The sequence below is a fragment of the Danio rerio genome, chromosome 20 (assembly GCF_052040795.2).
Source record: "Danio rerio strain M-AB ecotype USA chromosome 20, GRCz13ab, whole genome shotgun sequence".
NCBI lineage: Eukaryota > Metazoa > Chordata > Actinopteri > Cypriniformes > Danionidae > Danio > Danio rerio.
In genome coordinates, this window is record NC_141040.1 from 30,087,395 (window position 1) to 30,104,268 (window position 16,874).

Genomic DNA, 16,874 nt, shown 5'->3' on the forward strand with positions numbered 1-16,874 from the left:
CTGGTCTGAGTATTTTTCATTCTAAGGATTTTCATGCACAACCATCTCTAGGGCTTAAAGAGAATGATCCGAAAAAGAGAAAATATCCAGTGAGCAGCAGTTCTGTGGGCGCATATGCCTTGTGATGCCAGAGGTCAGAGGAAAATGGCCAGACTGGTTCCAACTGATAGAAAGGCAACAGTAATGTTCAACCTTGAGGAGGATGGGCTACAGCAGCAGAAGACTACACCAGATGCCACTCCTGTCAGCTAAAAACAGGAAACTGAGGCTAAAATTTGCCCAGGCTCACCAAAATTGGACAATAGAAGAATAAAAAAACGTTGCCTGGTCTGATGAGTCTCGATTTGTGTTGCAACATTCGGATGGTATGGTCAGAATTTGGCATCAACACCATGAAAAATGGATCCATCATGCCTTGTATTAATTGTTCAGGCTGGTGGTGGTGGTGTAATGGTGTGGGGGATATTTTCTTGGCACACTTTGAGCCCATTAGTACCAACTGTGTCAACGCCATGACCATCCCTTATGACCACAGTTTACCCATCTTCTCATGGCTACTTTCAGCATTATGTGCCAAGTCATAAAGCCAGAATCATCTCAGACTGGTTTCTAGAACCTAACAATGAGTTCACTGTACTCAAATGACCCCCACAGTCAACCAAAATCTCAATCCAATAGAGCACCTTCGGGAAGTGCTGGAACGGAATATTCGCGTCATGGATGTGCAGCTGACAAATCTGCAGCAACTGCATGATGCTATCATGTCCATATGGACTAAAATCTCTGAGGAATATTTCCAGTACCTTTTTGAATCTATGCCACAAAGGATTAAGGAAGTTCTGAAGGCAAAAGGGGGTCCAAACTGGTACTAGTAAGGTGTACCTAATAAAGTGGCCAGTGAGTGTATATACAGTCAACCTGCAGTGTATATATAGTGTAGTATTCTTTCCAGAAAGGTGATATATATGTGTATATGTGTATTTCTGAGTGTATTTTTGTATTTCTTAATTTTTTTTCTTTATTTCTCAGGTATTGCACACTAATTGCCTGTACCGCTTTTATGATACATTAATGAGGTTGTTTTTGAATCTCCAAAATCTTCAATAGTCCTTCATTTTTAATTAGACAGACATTTAAGGACATTCTTCAGAATTTGTCATTCTTTATTTTGAATGAGTCAAGTAGATATAAGGAACAGGATGACATAAATGTTTGGTCACTGCCAGGGCCAGACAGAATCTGGGGACGTTTTTTAATTATTATATCTGCACAGAATTAAGTAAAAAAAAAAATCAGCAGATTTAAGTGGAATGATTTTAGGAGTTTAGTAACTGAAAAGTGAAAAACATGAAATATGAAGTATCTACTAAAAGACAGAAAGTATTACTTTACAAACTGTATTGCAATTTGAGCAAATGCTTAGATGATGGAATAAAAAATATGCAGATTTCATGTGGGCCTAGTCACTGCTTAGTTTTTAGATCTTTGCATGCACCTTGTGTTATTGCAAAAGTGCAAACTTCTTGAAGACAAAGAGAACTGCTCAGCTTTAGACCAAGATCCTTGTTCGACCCAATAATCAATTCCGAGCAGAATTGATCAACACTGTGTTTAAAGATTTACCAGACTGCGAACCATTCATTAAAAGATACCATCACAGGACGCAAAGAGCCGTGGGTCTCTTTACTCATGCATGTGCTTGCAAATTTAAAGGACATCAGAGAGGCAGGACTGAAGCACTAATCTGCCTAAGAGCCTCAACTTGATTAGCCACTAGAGAGAGAGATATATAGAGAGAGAGAGAGAGAGAGAGTGAGAGAGAGAGAGAGAGAGAGAGGGAGGCAATGCATAAGAGGCCACCCTCCATTTCAATTTTGACAAATCCTCTCAGACAGGGTTAGGGCTTAATTATGGTATGCCCAATATTGAGGATGAGCTCATTTCTCATGTGTTTGACGGATAGCATGGGTGAGCAGCACACAGCAGACGACGGAATACCCTGCAACCCACATCTGCTTTGTCACTAGACATTTATATCAGTGCCCTATCAGATTTCTGTCGGAATTATGAGATTCAATAATCGCTGCTCACGGATTCACAAACTGTACGCTCAATTTAACAATCAGTGCTCACAGATTTACAAAGTGATCCCTTGATTTAACAATCAGTGCTCAGAGATTTGTAAACAGTGCTCACAGTTTGTTTAACTGTAGCCACAGATTAATAAACTGCTCCTACTGTGTAAAGACGCGTGCAGTTAAGGAATCTGTGGTTCTTATAAATATTCTTCTTTGCTGCTTTGTTTCTCTAGAACATAATTACAGTTATGTCCTTCCCAATTATTTAAAAAATCTGTCAGTTCTGGCTTTTGGAGCAGCAAGGATATATATATGCTGCGGTTATGGAAAAACTAAAAAAAGAAAATTAGATTGAGTTGATTATATGGTTTATATGTTAAATTGCTTTGGATTGTTATTCACAGTGAAATGTGCAATACAAATAAATTCTTCATGGTTAGATTGGTTATTAACAGTTACATTCAGATCAGTGCAGCAGAATACAGATGTATATATATAATCGGCAATATCAGGCACTCTGACAGAAATAACTGTGATCTAGTGATCTACAACTTATATTCATAAATCATGTCTGATATACCTTTAGATCAACATTTTTAAGGAAAGAAACTTTAAAAACTGAAAAGCTTTAATAGCAAGAATATTTTGCAGCTACAATTGCCTCAAAATTCCCACACTGTTAACGAGTTTTGTAAATTACACAGTATTTAACTGTAATAATAACTATTTTACTGTAGGACAGTTATGCATGTTACTGTAGTTGCTCTGTGAAATGATTGTACATTTTATGGTAATGATATACGGTGAATACATATACTGCACAGCAAGATAAAAGGTGCTGTAAACGTAAATTACAGCGGGTAAATTACATCACAAATTGGTTTACAGTAAGTTACTGGCGAACTGCTACCAGTAAGTTACTATAAATTCTAAAGGAAATTATTAACAGTGTACATACAGTATGCCTAACATATGCATTGATATGTCTAACATATACATCGCTACGCAAATGTCATCTTATATGTGGCATTGTGGATTTATTTTAAAAATAAAATTTAATAATGAAAGTCTATAAAAATAAAATAAGATAAATTAAATGAAATTAAAATAAAATAGATTCAATTCAATTCAAATATAAAATACAATTAAGTGATCAATTTAATTTAATTTAATTTAATTTAATTTAATTTAATTTAATTTAATTTAATTTAATTTAATTTAATTTAATTTAACTTAAACAGCTTTAGGCCCTACAGACTTTTATTATTTTATTTTATTATTTAATAAAATAAAATTAAAATTAAAATTAAATAAAATAATGAAAGTCTGTGAAGCCTGATTCTGTTTCTGATTATTCTTATTACTGTTATTCTGATTACTGTTCCTGATTCTGACCGAATAAAATACATAAGTGAAATATATTGCTTTGGTTTTAAAGCTCCTTTGAGTGACAATAAACAAACTTATTAAATTTGGAAACTAGTGTACAGAGTCTGTACTGCATATGAGAAGATATTTAATTTCTAATTCATTTATTTAATTTTAGCATTTTGCATAAAATAAAAGTCAACACGGTCCAGGTTTGTCTCCACCTGTTAATCAAATGTATTAAATACGTACAAATGTTACTTTTTATGTTTTTTAAAATGGATTAGCGCACAAACAGAAGTCAATGGTTATTAAGCCACGACCCCCTCTCAACCTTAATTGAACTCATCTTTGCCTCAAACAGTGTTTCTCTCATCTCCGACTGATATTGAAAACAGTTCGAGTGGCCCTCAGGCGTTTGTATGTTCACATGCACTTTGATTGGGTTGCACAGAACATGCAGACAGCATTGCTAAACGCTGTCACTCCGCTGAACGCATCAGCAGAGCCTGCCGTGACAATCTATTTCCATCAGTAATAAGCAGACGCAGATAATTAGTTTGTTAAGCCCTGCTGGTTGTGCCTTTGTGTTTTTTCCTCTTATTTTTCATTAGTTGCATAATTAACCAAAGTGCCTCTTTTTAATGTAATATCGTATAAGGTGATTTTATCCAATTAGCTTCTGAATTATTTAGACATAATTGGAATATCTTAGCAATTCCTCCCCCTGCTCTCTCAAAAATGCTTCAAAAATTAGTCTTTCAAAAAACATCACTCATGTCCCCTTTCTTCCTCTAATTAAGGTCATTCCACTGTCGTTTTCTCTTGGCGTTGCTACTAAAACTACTCTTTCCCCCTGTATTTTGGTGTTCTTTTGAAATTTAAGCCCCCTTTCTCTCCCGCACACACACACACACACACACACACACACACACACACACACTTTCACTTTTTCATGTTAATCTTCTCATGAATGACTTTGCCACCCGGCTGCTTTCCCCTCCAAATCCCTGTCATGTGACTGATGTCTTCAGAGAAATCCTGGATGTGGTGTTTGGGTAAAGAGGGGCTGTGGATGGATTAGTGGAGGGGCTTCACTGGGTCAGACAGTCTGTGTCGTCTTCAGAATCAGCACTTTTACAGTCTTTTTGGATGCTTCTTAAGCTCTTGACTGACAGCACAAGCCTCCAATGCTCTTTAATCTGGAAAGAGTTTCACTTAAACCTTGAATATCACAACTACTGTGTGTATGTGTTCTGTCTGTCTGTCTGTTCTGTCTGTCTGCCTATCTATTGGTCTGTTGTTCATGTCTGTTCTGTTTTCTGTCTGTTCTGACTTTAGTTCTTTCTGTCTGTTGTTCTTTCCATCTGTCTGTCATTCTGTCTGTTGTTCTGTCTGTCGGCCTATCTGTTGGTCTGTTGTTCATGTCTGTTCTGTTTTTGTCTGTTCTGTCAGTCTGTAGTTCTTTTTGTCTGTGGTTCTTTCCATCTGTCTGTTGTTCTGTCTGTCAGCTTGTCTGTTGTTCTGTTTCTTCTGTTTTTCGGTCTGGTCTGTTTTTCTGTAGTTCTGTCTGTCTGTTGTTCTTTCTTTCTGTCTGTCTGTCATTCTGTCTGTCTGCTTGTCTGTTGTTCTGTCTGTTAGGTTTTTCTGTCTTTCTTTCTTTCTGTCAGTCTGTCTGTCGGTCTGTCTTCTGCTTGTTGTTCTATCTATCTGCTTGTCTGTTGTCCTGTTTTATTGTCTGTCTATCTTTCTGTCTGTAGTTCTATTTGTCTGTTGTTCTTTCTTTTTGTCTTCTGTTCTGTTTTACTGTCTGTTCTCTCTGTCTGTCAGTCAGTATGTCTGTCTGTCTGTCTGTCTGTCTGTAGTTCTGTCTGTCTGTCTATCCATCCATCCATCCATCCATCCATCCATCCCTACCTACATACCTCCCTCTCACCCTCCATCCATCCATCCACCCATCCATCCACCCATCCATCCATCCATCCATCCATCCATCCATCCATCCATCCATCCACCCATCCACCCATCCATCCATCCATCCCATCCCATCCATCCATCCATCCATCCATCCATCCATCCACCCATCCATCCATCCATCCATCCATCCATCCATCCATCCATCCATCCATCCATCCATCCACCCATCCACCCATCCATCCATCCATCCATCCACTCATCCACCCATCCACCCATCCATCCATCCATCCATCCATCCATCCATCCATCCATCCATCCATCCATCCATCCATCCATCCATCCATTGTTCTGTTTTGTGTTTGTCTATTGTTCTGTCTGTTCTGTTGTTCTTTCTGTCTGTTGTTCTATTTGTTTGTCTGTTATTCAGTCTGACGTCTTTCTGTCTAATTTTTAGACTGTTGTTCTGTATAGTTAGGTGTCTGTGTGCCAATATGTCTGTTATTCTGTCCATCTTTCTGTCTAACATTGTTTTTCTGTCATACTGTCTGATATTCTGTCTGTCTGTCTGATTTTCTGACTGTCTATCTCCCATTTTGTCTGTTATTTTGGCATTCTGTCTGTTATTTCATCTGTCTCTCATTTTGTCTGTCTATCATTCTGTCTGGCATGGTTTATCTATGTTTCACTCTCCTGTTCTGTCAGCTGTTCTGCCATTCTGTCTGTCTCTCTCGTTTTGTGTGACTCCCTGATATTGTTTTACTGTCATTCTGTTTTTCCTTCTGTCTCTCTGTCATTCTGTCTGTCTGACAAGTCTCTCATTTTGCCTCTCTATTATTCTGTGTTCTGTATGTCTGACCTTTTATTATTCTGTCTATCATACTATTTATCATTCTGCCTGTCTGTCATTTTATCTGATGTTCAGTCTGTCTGTCTATCATTCTATCTCCCTCTTTCTGCCATTCTGTCTCTCCCTCATTATCTGATTCTTTCCATCCGCTCTGTCTGATATCCTTTACAACATAGTTTATCTATTTTTTCATCTGTCTGTCACTCTGTCTATTGTTCTGTTTGATGTTCTCTTATCATGTTATATTTATATCTGTCTGTCTACCATTCATATTTCTTTCACATTTGTTAAGTATTGAAATCACTGAAGCATAACAGAAAATCATTAATTGATTGTTTTTTTTCTTCTCAGCGTAATCCTCCGTTGGTGGTCTCAGATCTTTTTGAAGATGTTAAAGATGGAGTGATGTTATTGGCTCTCCTTGAAGTCTTGTCAGGTCATAAACTGGTAAGCTACTTTCAGTATCTTTGGCATTGATTTTCCTTAATCACCATAGTACAAATCACTTTAGTATCAAGCATTTTCTCCTGCAGTTAGATCTAAAAAGCTTTGTTTCAATGTTTTATTTAAACATTTTATTGACAAAAATAAATGCAATACAATACAAATGATGCTACCAAAGATAGTGTATTCACTGCACAATATTAGCACTCCCACACATGAAAACCCATACTACCGCTGAACAGTCCCACAAGGCTTGTGGTGCCTCAGGTATTTGCAATGCTGTAACAATCAATACTCTGTACCAAGTTGCACATGAGGATTTGATTTTTTTTAACTCATCTCTCTTGCCATCTATTTGGTGTCATCTTATTTTCCCATTTTTTTCTCTCTGTACTATATATAACTCTCCTGCTTGTCTTGCTGTCTCTTTCTGTTTGTTTTCATCTCCTTCTCCCCATTCATTGCTGGGTATTTACATTTTCCTCTGTCTTCCACCATTTTCCTTTTGTCTGCTGTGTATCCTCTCCCGCCGGACAGCCGTGTGAGCAGGGCCGCAAGCTGAGGAGAATCCACTGGGTCGCCAACGTTGGAAGAGCGCTCAAGTTTCTGGAGGGCAGAAGGGTAAGGCAGTCCATTCCCACAGTGCTTTTTGCTCAGGTGTACGGCTCCAGGTTATAACCACTCACTCTGACCCGCACAACCTCTTCCCGTTCCACTCTGATTCTGCTCTGTCCCACAAGAGCTGCTTCTGTATTTTATGTGCAGTTCTCATTCCGAACGACATGGAATTATGTTTAATTCATTTTTCACGGCCAAGTATTAGATTTAGGAATCCATTAGAAGATGATGAGTGTAGATTTATGAGGTGATGTTGACACCTCGGATCTGAAATCATTCTCGTTATTGAAGTCTAGTCCTGAGTCATGGTATTATAAATCAGTCTGTGGTGTCTCACATGTGGAGATGAGCTTCCCTAATAGACTCTTCTTCTCTCTGTGGTTGCTATGACTAAATTAAAGGACTAAATAGGTGATAATGTAAAGTTATGTACTTTTTATGCTTTCAGCATGTGTAGATATTATTTCTAATAAACTTATTTTTTAATTTCCTGTTTAAAAAGAAATCAGAAAAGTAAATGAATTGTGCATTGTACAAACATATGAAACCATAAGAAATGTGTTCAACGTTTTAAAATATATTATTAAAAAACATTATTAATAATTGAGTGGCACACTGTAAAACATATTGCTGCCTTAATTTTTTTTGTTGAAAACAATGAACTTTTCTAGTCATTTAAATTTTTGCATTAATCAATCTAACTTATTGATAACATATTAAGTTGAACTTTGTATGATTAAAAAAATCTAGTTGAAACCTGATTAACTTATTTAAATATGTTAAAGTAACATGACTTTTTGTCATATTTTTTTAACAGCACAATAATAATTAATCATAAAAGAGCAGAACATTTGACTATTTTGAACTAAATTAATTATATTATAAATAAATAACTGAAGTATAACAAGTGAATGAAAATAATTTATTTGAACATTTTTTGAAAACAATTTTAGTACTATTTCACAATATTGCTTATATTTACTTATTGTTTAGTGACCAATGTAAATGAGTACACCTCTTAGAGATCTCTTTTTTAAAATTATTACTTTCTGTAGGAATCTCTACAAGAAGATATTTGTGTATGAACATTAGATTAGTGTTGTGATTGCCAGCTGTGTTTTATCCACTGGAGATTACTTCCAGTATTTCAAATGAACTACAACTCCCAGAACTCTTTGCACCCAAACACAGCTGTAGCTCATCTCACTGATTACATAGACTATGTATAATAATAATAATAATAATAATAATTCCTTACATTTATATAGCGCTTTTCTGGGTACTTAAAGCACATTACACATGTTTTTGGGCAATCTTCTTATCCACCACCAGTGTGCAGGATCCACCATATTGCACTACAAACCAGCTGATCACAGAGTGATGAAGCCAATTATGATATAGAAAGGGTTAAGAGGCCATGATGGACTGAGTGGGCAAATTTGGCCAGGATGCTGGGGTGAAACCCCTACTCTTTTTTTAAAGACATCCTGGGATTTTTAACAACCACAGAAAGTCTGGACCTCGGTTTAACGTCTCACCCGAAAGGCGCTTACTAAGCAGTATAGAGTCCCCATCGCTATTCTATTAGGACTCACACAGACCACTGGTTTGGTGCCCCCTGCTGGCCTCACTAACACCACTTACGGCAGCAACCCAGCTTTCCCATGTGGTCTCCCATCCAGGTACTGACTGGGCACAGACCTGCTTAGCTTCAGTGGTCGACCATGTGAGTGTTGCAGAAAGACAGCTGCCAGCACCTCGCTTTCATGTTCACATTGCCAAATCTTGTTTCTCCCACGAACATTGCGAAGCATTTTTCCTTGTTTGATTTTGTGTTTTGATCTTTGTCTTGACACCGTTTTGCCGCCTAGCCTGACCTTTGCCTGTGTTATTTGACTCCTGTTTTTCGACCATTACCTCTACGACCTCCCCTTTAATGAACTGCATGTGGATCTGCGTGTCTGTTGTTAGCGTCTGCTTCATAACAATTAGTCAGTAAAACCAAAATCGGAACTAATCTAACAAAATGAGTTAAGATCACATTGCAAAAATATGTAAACTGAATTAAATGTTAGGGAAAATATTACATAAATTCTGTATACAAAGGAAAAATCAAGAGAACCATAAAAATAATACATTTTGTTATTGTTGCAACATCTCAATTGCATTTAAATATATTATATTTTTATTCATAAAGATGTTAAGTGACCAAACTCTTATTGTAACTGTTTATTACAACTATTTTGTTTAAATGCACCAATATGTACAGTTAAAGTCAGAATTATCAGCCCCATTTTTTCAGCACATTTCTAAACATTATAGCTTTAATAACTCATTTCTAATAACTGATTTATTTTATCTTTGCCATGATGACAGTAAATAATATTTTACTAGATATTTTTAAGACACTTCTATACAGCTTAAAGTGACATTTAAAGGCTTAACTAGGTTAATTAGGTTAACTAGGCAGGTTAGGGTAATTACGCAAGTTATTGTACAGCAGTAGTTTATTCTGTAGACTATCAAAAAAAAAAAAAAAGAGCTTAAAGGGGCTAATAATTTTGACCTTAAAATTGATAAAAAAAAAACATGCATTTAAAAACTGCTTATATTGTAGCTGAAGAAAGAAAATCTTTCTAGCCAGAAGAAATATATATATATATAAATAATGTATCATCATGATGTGCAGATTTCTTTTAAAAGAATGAAATAATCTATACCTACTCCGTGTTTTTAAAATGTTTTAGTTTTCATTTTACCAAAATATTTCACCAGTCCATTCCTTAGTTGACCAATTAGTTAGGAAATAACAATGAGAGATTTACCTTTGTTATTACAAAGTAAACCATGGATATTTAAAACATGCCACCCCCCTCCACCAATACACGGATATTTTGTTTTCACATCATCTCTCTGGGGATATAGATGTTTGATATAGTGTGTGTCTGTGTTCAGCCGGTAATTATTTGGCCTGTCAGTGAATGAAGCTGAGCTAAGCCTCCCACTCCTGAGGTGGTCTGTCTGACTGTGTATCTGATCTCTCAAGGAGCTCAGGATTCATTTCGTAAGCTACAGTCTTTCAGCATCTTATCTGTCTCTGTCATCCCTCTCTCATCTCTCTCTCTATTCCCTGTGGAGCGCAGTGGGAGAAACCAGAGCCCGGCACTCTTTTATGCTTTGTTCAATTCTACTTTTACATTCAATGAAATGATTTTCAAGGCAAGATGCTGAAAACACACACACACACACACACACACACACACACACACACACACACACACACACACACACACACACACACACACACACACACACACACACACACACAAAAACAAATAGCTTTTACCTTACTTTTCTGGTTGATTATGTAAAGGATTGCAAACATTTCAGTGTATTACAAGTTTTCTAAAACAGTATGTTTAAATATGCAAACAAGGCATTATTTAATTAATTACACATTAATTTGCATGCATATAGACTCTAGCTCTTGTTTTAAGGCAAGGCGTTGTGTAGTGAGGATTTAGGGAATGACTTTTATCACTTCATAAATCAAAACAATACAGTGAACAGATGTTTAGATGTTTGTTTTTTAGGGGAAATAAAATGCTGTGTGTTATCAGGGAAATTATATATTAACTTTCCATCTGTAGAATACAGATATGAGTAAAACTGTGCTTTTGGTGTGTAAAATTGCTGCTAACATGCAGATTTACTTTATGGTTCAATGCAGGAGAAAAACAAAAACACATTTTCAGAAATCAGCCTGTAAAAATATGTATTGTAATTGTAATTTGGATGCACTAATTAGTAAAGTGTGAAAAAAGAAACATCTGAAAGTGTGTTTTGGATTCTTTCTTTCTTTATTAAACTGAAGGTGGAAAAAGACAAAGTCTCAAAATCTCAAAATTGACATTTTTTTAAAACTTTTATTTTTTAAAAAATTTTTTTAACTAAATTGGTATTTCTTTTGTTATCAAGAAGTAAATAAGTGTGTTTTTGTCATTCAGCTTGTGTGTTTGGCTGGTTTATATCTGTGCGTGTGTATTAGTGGGTTCAGGAGTACAGACCTTGACTGTGGCTGAAGGGTTTTGCTTTATCTCAGAGCTGAGATCACCTGTCCTTCACTTGATGGGACACACTTTTGTTAACAGCATGTAATAACCTCTATTCTTCTTTTCTCTGTCTTTCTCCTATTGTTTGTCTCTGTTTCAGTCGGCCTACAGAGGATCTCCGGTTAGTGTGACCTTTTCCTGTAACTCTGTAATTTCTTTGATTGACATTATCAGTTTCTGAATCGGGATCTTTCCAATTGAACTGCTAAAAGACCTGATTAGCAATAAGATAACAATGTTATTTTATTTTATTTTAATTTAAGAGAATGTTTTTTAGCAATTAAAACATTTTTAATATTGTATTGTGGCTTTCAAAAAAACAAAAAAAAACAATGAATGCACTATATCAAAAATCCACATGACTTCTGTACTTAATTCCAAGAAATTGTGTATTTTATTTTATGGATATACTTTTTCATTATTATTATTATTATAAATACTATTTTTGTATTTAACAGATTAAGTTGGTTAACATCAACACAACAGATGTGGTAGATGGCAGACCCTCTATTGTGCTGGGGTTAATATGGACCATCATCTTATATTTCCAGGTAAAATAAGCTATGATAAATAAACAACTCAAAACCCATAAATAATCTTAAATATAATAATCACTTCCTCACCATGTCCTGGTTCAGATCGAGGAGTTGACCAGTCATTTACCAGCCCTACAGCCTCAATCCAGCAGCAACTCATCAGTGGAAAGCTCCAACAGCACTGAGACCAGCAGCCCGCCAGTCAAACGCAAGCCCCGCCTTTCTTTTCAGGGCGGAGCCAAGAGGGCCCTTCTTAAATGGGTCCAGAACACAGCAACAAAGTAAGAACTGTACTGCTAATACATGAATGAATATACTATTCTTCACTTCCATAATCCCATTTCCCTAAGTATAGCATATGACTGCATTCTTGCTGGCTTTTGACATTATGTACATACTTGTGTTTACAGGAGAATGGGTCTGGATGTGAAGGACTTTGGCCCCAGCTGGCGCACAGGGGTGGCTTTTCATGCTGTCATCTTTGCTTTGCGACCCCATCTGGTTAACATGGAGCGTGTTTGGAGGAGAGGCAACAGGGAGAACCTAGAGGAGGCCTTCTCGTTGGCTGAGCGAGAGTTGGGCATCCCACGACTACTTGACCCTGAAGGTGATGCCAGTTAAAACATTCATTCATTCATTTTCTTTTTGGCTTAGTCCTTTTATTTATCTGGGTTCGCCACAGCGGAACAAACCACCAACTTATCCTGCACGTTTTATGCAGTGGATGCCCTTCCAGCCACAACCCATCTCTGGGAAAGCCAGGAAGAACATCCAGAAATAAAGTAGAGAAAACAGAATCACTTCTTTCATTCAGGGGTCTGTTTGGGCCGATACTGATAACCCATAATGTGGAAGGCATCCATCAAACCCTCATGCCCAGCAGCATCCATCAGAGGTGGATCAGATGATACTTTATTTGCCTATTGGCCCAATAACGTTTTTTAGATGTTAGTAAAATCGAGGTCACATTGCACTTTTTTGCCCCATAGATTTCAATGGCAAATGCCACAAAGCAGAAACGCAAGCTTGTGTGACAAGTTTCACATGTTGCTGAGTTCAAAAGTTCAAGCTTGGTGAACTCTGGCTAACAAAAGCGCATCATGTGAATCTGTGAGACCAATAGAAGATGAAAATATAACTTCTCTCTACAGAAATTTAAAATATTAACCAATCACGATGTCAAATCATCTTGTTTTATCCCGTGCCGGGGGCAAGCTCAAACTCTATTGTGAGTGCAGCATAAGTGGATTGTTAGTTTTAAGGATATCTATAAGCTAGTCTGCTCAATAAAATCACATTTAGAAGATATAAAACTGATGTAAACATCCAAACGTTTGTCACTTCTGCTTAAATGGACTAATATTTTTTTCACGTCACCTCATACTTTAGTTTCTCATCAAATCCGGACCAGTCAAAAATCTGTAGCAGGGGTGCAAACTCAGTTCAAGGAGTTTAATTCCAACCCCAATTAGACACACCTGAACCAGCTAACCAAGTTCTTTTTAGGCATACTAAAAACTTCCAGGCAGGTGTATTGAGGGAAGTTGGAGTTAAACTATGCAGGACACTGGCCCTTCAGTGCTGAGTCTTGGCAATCCTGGTCTTTTTTAATTCAATTCAATTCAATTCAATTCAATTCAATTCAATTCAATTCATCTTTATTTCTATAGCGCTTTTACGATGTAGATTGTGTCACAGCAGCTTAACAAAGTAGTTCTAGTAAATTGAAACTGTCAGTCTAGATTTTAGAGTTGAAGTTCAGTTTAGTTCAGTTCAGTGTTGTTTAATTTTCACTGCTGAAAGTCCAAACACTGAAGAGCAAATCCATCAATGCGCAGCTCCATAAGTCCCAAAACCAAGCAAGCCAGTGGCGAAAGTGGCGAGGAGCAAACCTCATTAATTGACTAAAGTGAAGGAAAAAAATCCTCGAGCTCTATAGTATCTGACATGCCCTGCCACCTTCAAGACGCTTTTCACACAGTTATTGAAATAATGTATTCAAATAATAAAACAAAATGTTATTGGTTGGTTTTTTTTTTTAAAGGGGAGGAGTTATTTTGTCCTCTGTCTGTTTAAACGTTGAATAAAAAAGAACATTTCACAACATTTCATGGGACCTTTAATAATAAAAAAAGAATTTATTGGTTGCTACTAATATGGTCACTGATAGATTATGCATCTTTATAGAAAATATATCATCAATGATGGAAAAACCATCTGTTTAAATGTGCGAGCAAACGATCAGAATCTTGATAGCTGGAATCTTGTATGTCCACACACATGGAGTAGTTTTGTGAAAATTGATTGGAACCAGTTAAATGTGACACGATTTTGTGGCAAAGAATCTGACAAATTTTGAATTAATCGCATGAAATGCACAACCAAAAATGTGGACAGAGGAAGACACTGTTTTCGTTGCTTTTAGAGACACTCTCTCTGTCTCTCTTTCTCTCTCTGATGTAAACTATAATCTGCAATATTTAAGTAATTAAACACCTCATTGTGATAGTAGTTATTATGGCTTTCATGTGCTCAGACACTTCCGTGATTAACATTTGACCACAATTGAGCTCAAATGGAGAATAATAAGGTGTTGGGCATAATAGCAATGCTTTAAAGGAAAATAATTGTTTTTGGCCATGTACATCCAAATTGTGTTGCACGAGTCTCTATGCGCCAATTGCTTAACTTCTAATTAGCAGCATGCCACTCACAGAGGACGTGATTGATGAATTTTTAATTGAGGGGTTAAGTCTTAGACCTCATAGACACCATCTGAGCTTCCTACCAGAAGTCTGACAAATGAAGTTTGACATTTAAACGATTAGTGGCCCATTAGCCACGGCAAAGCTGACTGAACAAATACTAACCGGAAAGTCAAGGGACATTGTCAACCATGGGTCTTTTGTTAGGAGAACCATCAGTGTGGCTTCCACTGGACCTGATTTAATTTGTCTAGTTTTTAGACATTGCACTTTGAATAGGACTTTTACTAACATCCACAAAGATATAAAATTGTTGTTAAAAACCAAATAAGAATATTAAAATGACTTCTGAATAATGGGTATATAATGAGTAATGATGCTGAAAATTCATCTGTGCGTCACAGCAATGAATTACATTTGACAGTACTGTATGTTGTTTGGTTTTTGACATTGTAATAATAGTTTTTTGTTTTAGTTCATCCTTTATTAAAATAAAGGCACACTTTGATGAGCAAAATGATTTTGAAATTTAATTTTTTTCAAAACCATTAAAAATTGTTTCCACCCCAAACTTATAAATGATAGTGGGTGACATTATGAAATGTGTTTGTAAAATATAAATACTGTACTTAGTGTGGCTAAAACTAAAAATATAAAATATATGAAATTGATATTTAAAATATGATATATGCCATATCAAATAGTACAAAGTATTTGAAAAAAAATGAATGGTTCAAATTCTGCATTTCCTGGTGTTGTCATAATTCAGTTTACCAGTATTAGGAAGTTGTATTTGACTACTGTATTTGAATTTCAAAATACCACTAAAAGCATATTGCACATATGATGTTTGAAATCTGTGTAGGTAATTTCATGCCACGTTAAAGCTAAATGATAATGCATGGATGCACAAAAACAGGAGAAAGGAGGCCGACAAAAAATCTAATAAATCCAATTTGTCACAGAACTATCAACTATAATCAGGGGGAAAAATTTCAAACAAAAGATGATGACAAACCTACTTTTTGGAAGAGATTTTGTTATCATGGGCCACATGTGAGACAGAGTTTCAGTGCAGAACCAACCATTTATTTAAGTTTTGTTTTATGCTTTGTTTTAATGGCCTGCTTGAAACATTTTGTTGACTGCATATGGCTTAGATCTTTTTTTACACCTAAAATTATACAATCACAATTGGATGACACTAATATGTAAATTGAGTTTAAAAGGTTAGTCCACTTTCAATAACTTCCAGAGATAATCAAAAACATAAAAAATCGTTTTTCTTTTCTGACAATCCTGAATTTAATGCTAAGCTGAACACATAAAAATGCTATGTTGTCCTACTAGTCTTTGTTTTAAGTGGAGTAGGGCTGCACAATATATTGTGTGAGCATTGATAACGTAATGTGTGTGTCTGCAATGGTCACATCGCAGGATGTGCAGTGTTGAGTTGGGTTTATAGTTGATCAACAATTGAGAATACATGACATTTGTGGACTCATTGCAAAGTATAACAATAACAGAGTGAAATTTTATCATTTGCATAAATACATTCAGGGACAACATACAACATTTGAAACTGTAATGAAGAATGAATTGACTGAATTATTAATACAGTAAAGACTATACAGTGTAATTTTACACTTCATTGGTAAATTTCTGTATCTGAATACTGTTTGACTCTCTGGAAAAACCGTAAAAACAGTTTTAACTTTTTTTTTTTTTGCTTTTTTTTTTTTTGCTGTTTTCTACCCTTACAAAATCAACCCAATCAATCTAAATAAATAATTTTCCCCTGACATAGAGCTATTCAAGCCATCTGGTGTGTATGTGTATATATATATATATATATATATATATATATATATATATATATATATATATATATATATATATATATATATATATATATATATATATATATATACTATATATAAACCTGCCTTTAGACTCTCTCTCATCAATCAGAGAAGTAGTTGAAAGTGGAAAAGGGAGATTTTAATTCCAAGTATGAATTCGAATGTTTCTCCCTTATGTACTTGCAATCCGATTCATCAAAATGCATCAATCATATTGATTTATGTTTCGTTTTATGTTAAAATAGTAAAGCCAAGCAGTAACTTTGTAAATACTACACAATTGATGTAAAAAAAACTAAACTAAATCTCTATTATCAAACAATAAATTATGTTTAAAAGTTACAGTTATGTTAAAGTTTCATTCATTGACAACATTTTTTTGAGTTT

General features: G+C 35.7%; 1 protein-coding gene across 1 annotated transcript in view; it reads left to right on the top strand.

The window, feature by feature from the left end:
* Window positions 1-16,874, top strand: part of syne1a (spectrin repeat containing, nuclear envelope 1a) — a 238,807-nt gene that overhangs the window by 50,325 nt on the left and 171,608 nt on the right. Inside the window, exons 8-13 of the mRNA XM_087298227.2 lie at window positions 6,562-6,657; window positions 7,192-7,275; window positions 11,485-11,505; window positions 11,843-11,935; window positions 12,023-12,201; window positions 12,331-12,527. Coding sequence (XP_087154353.1) covers window positions 6,562-6,657; window positions 7,192-7,275; window positions 11,485-11,505; window positions 11,843-11,935; window positions 12,023-12,201; window positions 12,331-12,527 — 670 coding nt within the window. The remainder of the gene's footprint in view (window positions 1-6,561; window positions 6,658-7,191; window positions 7,276-11,484; window positions 11,506-11,842; window positions 11,936-12,022; window positions 12,202-12,330; window positions 12,528-16,874) is intronic.